Here is a 10,702-nt window from a genome sequence, read left to right on the forward strand (position 1 = left end):
CTGTTAGGGTTCAGTCGACTAGAGGTGATCAAAGTAGGGGAAGGAGATTATGTGCCCCCCTCCCCAAACAGCAATTACGCATTACGTGCACCATGACTTTTTCTATCATTTGACCAAATGATCTTGAAATGGAAAAAAAAGATTAGATACTATGTGTGGTTGTGAAGTTGAAATAAATAAAAAAAGTTATACGAGAAATATTCTAAATGAGAAACCCTATCGGTGCGTTGGGAGAACGTTCAAACTGCAGGGAGATATCAGAAGACATCCAGCAGCAATTCAACCCAAAAACGATGGGCATTCTAGGCCTTTTTATCTTAAATGACGAAGAAAAAAAAAAAATTCTGTGCCATTTGTTCCTGTCTTAAATATAATGCATGCTCAGTTTATCATGTAGCAGGTAAAAAGCATTGTTAGGTTGGTGATTTTGGTGCGTATGGCCAAAGGGTTTGTCTACTTTCCTGTTATGGAGTCAGTGAGAGGAGTTCTACCTGTAATAAATTATTAAAAAGGAATATATCATCTTGAAAAATATAGAAAATAAAAAAAAATACTAAACAAAAAATCCAAACTATTATAGCTGTAGTTTTATAATGAATATAAAGATATTTTATAATATTGCTTAGTAATACTAAGATATAAGAATCATATAATAATAATAATAATAATACGGTATTTTTTAATTATTTTACAGTTTATTAACCATATTAATATTACCCATAAATGGGCATATAGGTAAAAAACTTTTATATATTATAGTCTTATGCGTAAGGATTTCAGTGCAGCTTCCACAGTGCACATTATAAGCCTGTGAGGTCTACGATGGCTTTGATAAATATCGTATCATCTCTCAGATATGGACTCTTGCCTGCCAGCTTTGACAGCGGGCAGAAGAGCGGGCAGCCACTGGCGATGTTCATCTCGCTGATCGGCCGCTGGAAGGAGGTGGACGTAATGTCGGGTCGGAAGGCGTCGATTATGTGCTCCCTGTTGTTCTGATCCAGGAGCATAAGAGTCACCTGGGTAGGGAGAAGGAAGAAGGACTAAATAAGCTTCTGTTTTCACAGAAAACCTGCAGGGTTCTGGTTAATGATTCTTGAACTGTAGTACCTTCTGACTGAAGGGCCACTTCAGCAGAGCGTCGCACTTGCCCTTCATGACCACGAAGAACAGGGAGAGGTGCGTCCCTCGTCCTGTCCCATCGCCGTTCAAATAAAGCCTCAGACACATTTTGTAGCCATATTTGCTGGAGTAAAATGCTGCAAAAGAGCAAGGAAAGAATTCATAATAAAAACAAAACCCTGAAATGTTGTCAGACCCTGACAGGGAACCTCCCTTAAAAACAACATGATCACACTGAAGTGGAATCTCCCTCATGTGGGAGCCAACGAGTAACATCACACCAACCACATGATCTGTATTACAGTCACGAAAGCATCAAAAACACATGAATGCAATCACGTCTCTTTTCTTACCGGGTGAGAACATTGCAGGCGTTCGGCCGGCCACCGCATCCTGTCTGCGCCGGGAGAAGTCAGTGATTTTCCAGACAAAAATCCCGTCGTAGGTGCAGTGCTGCAGCTCCCGCACCACCTGATCAGTCTCAGACAGCTGCAGGTCTCTCATGGTCACCGTCCGCTCCAGCTGTCGCACTCTGTTTGACAGATTTTCAATCTTCTCCTGGTCTAACCGATGTTGGTGGGCGAAGGCCTCCAGGGTTAGGGAACTTCGCTCCACTTCCCGATTCAGGACACACACAATGTTTTCTAAAGCAATTACCTGGTGGAAAACAGCAATATGTGATTATAGGACTCATGTCAATAACTGATTTTTATTTAATATCTTATCATGTTGAGATCTACAAAAAAAAACTGTTTAATGCCTTAAGGCATGAGAAAAATGCCTTTTGGTCCGTGTTTGTCTCCATTAGTAAAAGTCATAATGTTTATACAAAAGGCTCACTTTTTTTTCCAGGTCTGCAGGCGGTGCAGCTGCAGCTCCGCTCCCCTCTTCAGGAGCTCTGTACAGACCCAACCCTGAGTCCTCCTGCCATTCCCCGGATCCAAGGGCATCTGTTTGTGTCCGCGTCATGGACAGCACCATCGGAAGCAGCAGACGCAGGTGCTCCATGGTGCTACTGTGCTCATGGTCGCTGAGCTTCCCGTTCTCCACCTGAGTAAAACAAGAGATCAAGGTTTATTTCAGCATATACAGGAGACATTCAGATGGGAGACTAACTAGGAGACTTTTAAATGCAAATGCAAATCAATTAACTTAAGACATCGATATGAAAACACCAACAAAAAAAAAGAAGAAAAAAAAAAAGAAACAGTTCTCATGAGATGTGACAAAAAGTCCCGTCTGACTGCCAAGTATGAACAGAATCTGAAACATCTTATCTGTCTGCTTATGACTGAGTGAACGTGAATGAACTCTAGTTAATAACAGAAAATACCCTTTTAATTACTATAGCTATTTATTAATCAGTAATAACCAGCCATAACCTAACAAGCTATACGATTTATACTGGGAATTATATGGTGCAAAACAGAAGGTGAAGTGATGTTTTATTCTGAAACTTGATGCCCTTTTCACAAGTTTTAAGTTGAGCAAAGCTGAGAGCATATTTGATGTCAGTCTTAGACATAATGAGATTTTTCTTTTTGCACATACCACAGTTTTACAGCCCACTTCGCTGAATGGACAAGCACTCTTTGACTTGGCGCAGGACTTCATGTGGTCATTGAACTGAGGGGATAGCAGGCAAAAACAGAAAGTGAAGAGTTAGAGAGACCTTACTTAGGAACAAGAATAAAAGCAAAACTATGTGATGTAGAGTCAAAAGGAAACTGGAGGGATTTTCTGTTTGAGATCAATGGATTCACTATAATTTATTCTGTTTAACTTGCAAATACTGTTGAATATTTCTCTGTATTAAAATTCGTAGCTATAGGTAGTTCCTTTCAGATATTTGAACTCATAATTAATCGCATATTTCTAATTTTAGAGATAAAAAAAGTAGATATCATTTGGCTTATCAGTGTTATCAGTGGCTATGCACGGCTGTGGTAGAATCATTCTGTGGGGAAGGTTACCTGCCAGTGGTGTCGTTGCGATTCAACTTTACTTAAAATCAACAGCTAGAATGTTTAAACTTCCAACACTGATCCCAAACAAACAGTAAAATGGGTTTAGGTATAAATACTATGGCTATTAATAAGCTTTTGGATTAAACAGAGATAAACCAATATAAAAAAATGTTTGGTGAGAGGGCTAGGTGATTAAAGGAAAAGTCTGTTCATATTCAGATTTCAAACTTCTGAAATTACTTTAAATATGAAATCATTACATACTGTTCAATAAAGGCAAAGTGTTTTTAATAAGGAGTAATTTCATTTGAATGTGCTTTACCGGAGACATCCATGTTCGTCAAAGAAAACTACTGTTAAACAAGGCCAAGTGCTGTATCTGTTTTTTTGTTACAAGGCGCTATTATCCAAATTATATTGAAAACATTCTTCTTCAAAATTTTGGCTACATATTACGCGTTTTTTCTCTGCCCAGAAATTCGATGGCAAATCCTCCCTCTTCAAGTTGGCAATCCAAAGACGAACACGTCGGTGGTGGATCATGAATAAGAAAGGTGAAATAACAAATTTTTCTTTCACTTTTACCTGATGTATTACAACATCCAACTGCCATGCAAGTGGGATTGTCAGTTTAACTATAGCTCTCATGAATTTTAAAAAGGTGAGGTCCCCTCAAAAATTAATTAACTGTTGTTGATTGCAGGTGGGTATAATAGTTCCCATTGATTTAGCTTGTAAAGCGGGGAGAATGGCGCTCGGCTTCGTGACATCACTTTTAGGTATAAATAATGATTCATTGATCATTCCTTGCTGACCGGACTTTTCCTTTAATTGATTTAATCAGCTTATTAGATTTTCTGTTGATTATTTCCTTTTTGGAGAATTTGGATTTTTTTCAAATTCCTCCACTCGTTGGGCTTTCATAGTTCTGAGTGGCATCAGTTCATCTTCACACAAACATTTGGTGTGTTTTATTTTCATTGTTGATCGGGAGACATGATTGTTTTATTGTAAAACAATCATGTCTCCCAAAGGGGCTGACTGAAATAAAAGCTGTTTTTTAAGAAATATATTTTATTGATTTTTTTCTTTTATCATTTTTCATTAAAAAAAATAGTAAATTGATTAATTTTATTTGGAAGGACAGAATTGGAGATTAGATTTTCAAGAAGCCTTTCACCAAATATTAATAAATTGGTTCAGAGATATCAGCCTATATTACCTTTTTACTGATATTGAAAAAATAAACAAATTCCAACTTGTGCCCTCAGTTAATATCTTTCTTGAATTATCACCACACCATGGCAAAACAGTGAATCAAATGGAAATAAAACTGACAAGGCACTGATGACTATTATGAGTTTATGTAATCCTCCGACCAAAACTATATATCAATAAAAAACACAGAAAACTGTTTTTTTCCAACCTTTTTAAATATGCAATCCAAAAGTATGACCTTTGTTGTAACAATACCTGTTCTCTCAGTAACTCTTAACATTGTTTATTTCCCTGAAATGTCTCTGTTATGGAAGAAATGCATTTTTTGGTGTTTGTTTAATGGACAACAGCCATGGAATAACAGCTCCTTCCTCAACCAGCATTAGCTGTCAGCCAGAGTGGTTGGTTAGCATGGCATAAACAGCATCCTGCTCCTAAAGTGTTTATAGGGGTTGAGGTCAGTATTATACATGAGGGAGATCATTATCTTCCCTCTATTGCCACTAAATGCTGTGTGACTCTAGCAGGGATAAACTGGAAAATTGTTCAAACCCAGAAATGCCTTTCCTTCACAAATGTGGCGCCATTGAAGAATTATTTAAATGGCTTTCCATGGGTATGAGCTAAATTGTTTTTGCACCAAATATAAATAAAAAACTGAATCTACAGAAATAGATAAAACCAGAACAGCTCTAACCTTTTCCCTTGGGATCTTCTTCTTTCCGCAGTCTTTGCATTGTAACGGAAACTTGACACAGATTTCATCATGGGCCTGAAATTGTTTCCATAGAACAAAATCTTATCTTTGCAAAGCAGTACAAGAAAACTGCTTTATTATACATAATTGCATGCATTTCTCACCTTAATGTCTTTAAAATTGAATGTTACTTTGCAGTATTTGCAGTTCAGAGTTCTTTCCTCGCATTCCCTCTCATTGTGTCTCTCCTTGTCCTTGAGGAGGATGGAGGCCTGGCAGGCTTCGCACTGCACCCTCTCATATTCACAGCGACCTTCGTGTTGAGCCTGAAGATGTAGACAACAATAACTTGATTCTGTACTCAATAATTTTTTGCTGTTTTCACACAAGTCAAACCCATCAGCTATTTGTTTCATAATATTTAAGATCATGAGGTTTGCACAAGCTGTCTGGTTGTGCCATTTTATAAGGATGGTTAAACCGCATCACATTAGAACAAACAAACACTCTTATAAAGATGTCTGAACATATAATAACCTTTCTGGGAAGAGCAGGAGTGGCACAGGGTGTGTTGGCATTACAAAAACCAAACAAACCATTGCTTTTTGTTTTGTTGTTACTGCAGCCTTTTGCAAAGAAGTAAAAAAAAAAAACACAACAAAGGGGAAATGTCACAAACTAAAAAAAAAAGAGATCATGGAATGATTATGTTATTTTTATTTTAAATCTTAAAGGTTTTTTTGTAAAGGAGTCAAAAATGAATGACTTTTATTATATGCCAAAACTAGAAACAAAGTATTTCAAACTGTATTTAAAAAAACGGTTGTAAAAAAAAAAAGCAGGAGTTATGATACATCGTTTACAAGAACATGCCGAAGTGTGCAAAATTCAAAAAGAGGAAATTTATTTAAAAATAAAAAACGTTTTAGCGGCTCTACTAGGAATAAAAATGACGAAACAGGAAGGGGCAGGGCTTATTTTGGAGGCGGTGCCACGGGGAGCCGCCATTTTTTTTTCTCCCTGAATGACTGGGATCACAACGTGCGATCTACCGAGCGAAACCATCAGGTATGTTTGAACGTTTTTTCCATTTGAATCACCCGTTTTGCAAAGGACAGATCCAAGGCAAAAGTGAAAATGAGTCATCTTTTTAGTGGCTTCGGGTTCGAAATGTGTTAGCCAAAACTAGCTGGTTTTTCTAGTGCAAGAAGCGCCCTCTCGGCTGGGCGTGTACAGAAAGCTGCTGGGAAACCATGTTTTTTCCAAGCCGGGGACTCCTTCGGGAGTGGCTCAGAATTAATCATACTTGTGTGGGTGTTTCACCCAGCCAATTAGGTGATAATAATAAATAACCAACGGCACATTTAAATCAGCACATGCTTTTTGAGATAGGAACATGCACAGCATGCAAATACGGGACGGCCTGCACCATCGAACCATTGAATGAAATATCAGAGTGGTGCATCTTCCCAAACTGTCAGGAATTACAGCTAAGTGTGACCGCAGCAGCTAGTAAACTCCCCTTAAACAGAAAATGACGTTCATGTAGGACGTCCTTCACAAAGCAACACCCACCAACTACCTCCAAGCAGACATATTTACAGCACAAACTAAATACAGTCAGAGGAGGACTTAGAGTAGCATCAAATATTGGGGCTTTTCTAACTGCTTTCCTTCCACAACCTCTAATCTGACTCTTCCACATAAATTACAGCTTAGATAGTTGGTGGCTTCATTATCAGGGGAGATCCGCGGCCAGTTAATCCACACCGCCCAAAGCTTACATCGCCTTTTCTTCTGGTACTTTCCACTGAGCTGTTTGTGAATATCAAAAAGCGCAGGGACTTTCCAGCCCACATGTTCAGTTTCACTTCCTGTTTCTCCTACTGCAGCTGCTGCAAAGAAAGCAGCAGAGCTTGTTCAGGAAAACAAAGCCTTAGGATAGTTAGGTCAGGTCACACTGATATGTAAAAGGACTACTAGTTAACCTCAGGGGTAACCTGACACCTTAATGAGGCCCGACATGAGCCCATAGAGAAAACAGAGCAGCTCAAATGATCATCTCACCTCATAATCTTTTATCGATCCCGTCCAGCTGCAGCCCTGGTTTAGACACCTGGCAGGCAAACTTGCTATTTCTCTACCGGCTGCATTGTCTGGAAATGCCTGGTGGACAAGGTGGGGGGCAAGAACACAGTGTTCAGCGGACGCATAAAGACGGTGATTGTACTTAGAACACAGAGTGGGCTTCTTTGTGCAACTATGGAAACCCCCTCCAGGCTGTGGTCAGACATTCACCTTTGCTTTAAATGAGTAACATACAAAGTAATGCAAAGCATTCACATTCAGTCACACGACAAAGGCAAACTACAAGGTACGTTATTGATGTTTTATGGGAGAGTAAAACATAAAAATGGTGCAGAACTGTGAAGTGGAAGTAAAAGGACACATATCTGATAAGCAAATTTTTTATTATCTTTCTTTTAGGGTATTTCTATCCACTCTTTATATCTGCAGCCAATTTCACCAAAGCTTTCTTGTAAAACAGCTTAAGCACACTCAGGAAAAAGAGTGCTGGGAACATGAACTCAGTCATTGCAGGGACTCTAATTCACATGAACCTTTGCCCTCCTGTCTAACAGCGTTTCCTCCAGGATCACACTGCATTTCTATTAACTCCCACCTTCCTATTCTAGCTGAAAGAAAACATTCCCAGAGCATAATGCTGCCCCTATTGTGTATCAACATGGAGTTTTCAGGGTAACAAGTTTAGCATATAACTCCAGTTCTGGTTTCATATTGTCAGAAAACATTTAGATGGAAAATCTGATGCTCATTGATCTTCCTGCCACTCCTGTATAACGGCTAAGTTTGACTTCCTTGCCAACAGACAGATTTTGAACCTGAACTGTAGAGCCCTGCAGCTCTCTGGCCTCTTGGCTGCTCCTCTCTCTCTGGTTCGCCCCATTTTAAATAGGGGCCCATTTCTTTTGCAACATTTTCCACTTTTTAGATCTGGTTGGACTCTCTTCCCTGCTTAGGGGAGCTTGTCCAGTTGCACTGGGCTTTAGGGGTTTCAGAGTAGAAAAGGGGCTGAATAAAAACACACTACACAATTTTAAGATGGTATTTTTTTAAAAAATCTGTTTATTTAGTGGCCACTTCACAAGTTTGAGCTACCTGTGTAGCTATTAGTAAAATCTATTACGATGTGTGATTCTAACTGCTGTCTGAAAACTCACCTCACTACTGTTCAGGATGGACATAGGCTCCTCATAGATCTCCTCTTGGCGACAGGCTTCACAAGGCTTTGGACCAGCGCTAAAAAAAAAGATTTTCCTGATTAAATAGCAACAATAACCTGCTCTACCATCATCTACTGACTAACATGGATCACAGCTCAAGCAGATAAACCATTAACAAATGGAGCAGAAGCAAAATAGAAGGGATTTAGCAACAGATTTGGAGCAGAACACTGAATTAATTCAATTTATCTGGTTTTAAAAATAAACAAAAAAATCCCACAGAGATAAATGGAGCTAGTTGAACTAGCTCCTTGTCAGCACATAAGGAGATATCATGTGACTGGATTCCAGACAGCTCAGCTCTGACAACATAAGCATTGCAAAACTGGAATTTCACCAGAACAGTTTGAGCATTTCAAACTTTCCACGATTGCTCCCATAAAAAAACCTTGATTTTAGTAAAACTGCAATGTGTTGCTAAGTTGGTTCATTTTCATCTCAGTACTTTATGTTTAGTGATGAACCTGATTTATCTGTAAACATAAAGCAATGTGTGTGAATGTTATAAAAAAAAACACTATTATATCCACAGATAACTGGTTTATGGTTGATCCACCGAAGAAGCAGACAAAAAAAAAAAAGCACACTGACTCAGCAAAGATTAATGACTGGATCCTTGTGAATCACCCGAGTCCAACCATGCGAGGAATGAGTCTGCATTAAGAAAATGATCTCAGGCGCAAAAAAAAAAGAAAAAGAAAATCAAGACTAGAGCAGGAAAAAAAAGCAGACGATGCGCTGATGGAGATCCACAAAAAGAGGGAGGAGGCATTAAGCTGGCACAGAGAGGGTGGTGTACCTGGTGAGCAGTTTGAAGCAGTGCACACAGAAACGGTGGCCACATTGAGCCTGGACAGGTTTCCTCAGGACCTGGAGACACTGCTGACATTTGTATTTATTCTCCATGGGCACCGACAGCACACTGAGAGGTATTCCTGGCAAGGAGGCTGGACAATCCAAAGAAATGCGGGCCATTGTTCTCCATGAAACTGATGCTGCACCAACCTGTGGAGGAGAGCAAGAGAAAATCTATTCTCTCATGTGCACTGTTTGTTTTTGTCTTGCATATATATATACAAAAAATAACTTTAATTATTCCAAATTTTTTCATTTATAACAATCAGGATTTTTTATTATTTAACAATACATGAGCCAATCCATTCCCCTTCAATTCTGACTAGCTTCCCTGTTCAAGACAAGAATTCCCACAGCATGACACGACCAGCACCATGCTTCATTAAGTTACATGCAAAAACTAAACTGAAAGCCATCTGTCATCTACCTGGATAGTTATGTATTAAACGCAGTGAAAACTAATAACATAATGGGTTGCAGATGCCTTTGTTTAAAGGCAATCTAAAAGTTGCACGCATATCATAATTAAAGAGTTCAAGCAAGTGATACATTTATCATTAATGCATGAATTGTTTTATAGAACTTTCTTTCTATAATTTTAATTTTTTTAAACAGCCAGGAACAAGTCTCTACATATCAAACAGGGCTTTGGGCAGTCATTAGGGATGCTTGCTTGGTTACATTAATTTGCGGTGAAGCATGTGCAAGTTACATAGAAATGCACGCTATCTTTTACTGTTAGAATCAAAGCCCAAATGTTTTAACATGTAAATTAAATTAGTTTTCTCTGAAAAGAAGGGTGGCCACAAGAAAGAATCAAGACCAGCTCTGAAGGCATATTATTCTGCACTTGTTGAATTAAGAAATGTTACTGGTTTCTCTAGAAGGATGCATTCATATAAAGGAAAGGTTATATAAAAGCTATCTGTGCCAACTTTCTGTTATGAAGAGTATTTTGTTGATGTTGTTGTTTTTTTTTTGCATTCAATGTTAACACAATCGCATACTGAGAGAATTTAACAAGTAACTTTCTAATATTACTTTGGGTTTTACTTGCATTAATTGTGCAAACTCTTGCAATTGTCACAGTGATAGGGGCGAAATACAAAAAATATTTTTATTTATTCATGGAACTGCAGTTTGGAGAGATCTACCAGAAATGCAAGAGAAAATCATTGTTTTATGCTTTTTATCGAGTGACGACAATACAAATTGTATTTTTAATATTGACACATGATCAGATATTTCTCACAAGTTCACATCTTGCAAAGATTTATTGGGTCCTTTCAGAGGTGGACTTAAATCTGATTCTTTTTAGCCTATGCAGAGTACATTTAGCATTTATGTTTAAAGTGATCTGCATTTTCTATTTACTGCCATCTAGTGGACAAAGTAAGATCCACTGACATTCACTTGGCAGGAGGCAAAACACTCTACAGCCTTTATTTTAAAAGAGAACTGTTACTGAGCACTACTTTGAGCATTTTGGGGTTCTTGTTAGACAGCGAAAGATGCCAGATGGTGCAGGTTGCTACTAA

At 38.5% G+C, this 10,702-nt stretch overlaps 1 protein-coding gene across 2 annotated transcripts in view; it reads right to left on the reverse strand.

Moving 5' to 3' along the window:
- Positions 1-641: 641 nt before the first annotated feature.
- traf2 (TNF receptor associated factor 2) overlaps positions 642-10,702 on the reverse strand; it is a 12,831-nt gene continuing 2,770 nt past the window's right edge. For both annotated transcript variants that reach the window (XM_015392707.1, XM_015392714.1), the window contains exons 2-11: positions 9,109-9,314; positions 8,247-8,325; positions 7,072-7,170; positions 5,169-5,330; positions 5,005-5,079; positions 2,674-2,748; positions 1,963-2,172; positions 1,476-1,779; positions 1,111-1,259; positions 642-1,019 (exon numbers count right to left, since the gene is read on the reverse strand). In XM_015392707.1, the coding sequence (XP_015248193.1) occupies positions 801-1,019; positions 1,111-1,259; positions 1,476-1,779; positions 1,963-2,172; positions 2,674-2,748; positions 5,005-5,079; positions 5,169-5,330; positions 7,072-7,170; positions 8,247-8,325; positions 9,109-9,284 (1,548 nt within the window). In that variant the 5' untranslated portion in view covers positions 9,285-9,314 and the 3' untranslated portion in view covers positions 642-800. The remainder of the gene's footprint in view (positions 1,020-1,110; positions 1,260-1,475; positions 1,780-1,962; positions 2,173-2,673; positions 2,749-5,004; positions 5,080-5,168; positions 5,331-7,071; positions 7,171-8,246; positions 8,326-9,108; positions 9,315-10,702) is intronic.

The sequence above is a fragment of the Cyprinodon variegatus genome, unplaced genomic scaffold (assembly GCF_000732505.1).
Source record: "Cyprinodon variegatus isolate N-32 unplaced genomic scaffold, C_variegatus-1.0 Scaffold23, whole genome shotgun sequence".
In the NCBI taxonomy this organism is placed as follows: domain Eukaryota; kingdom Metazoa; phylum Chordata; class Actinopteri; order Cyprinodontiformes; family Cyprinodontidae; genus Cyprinodon; species Cyprinodon variegatus.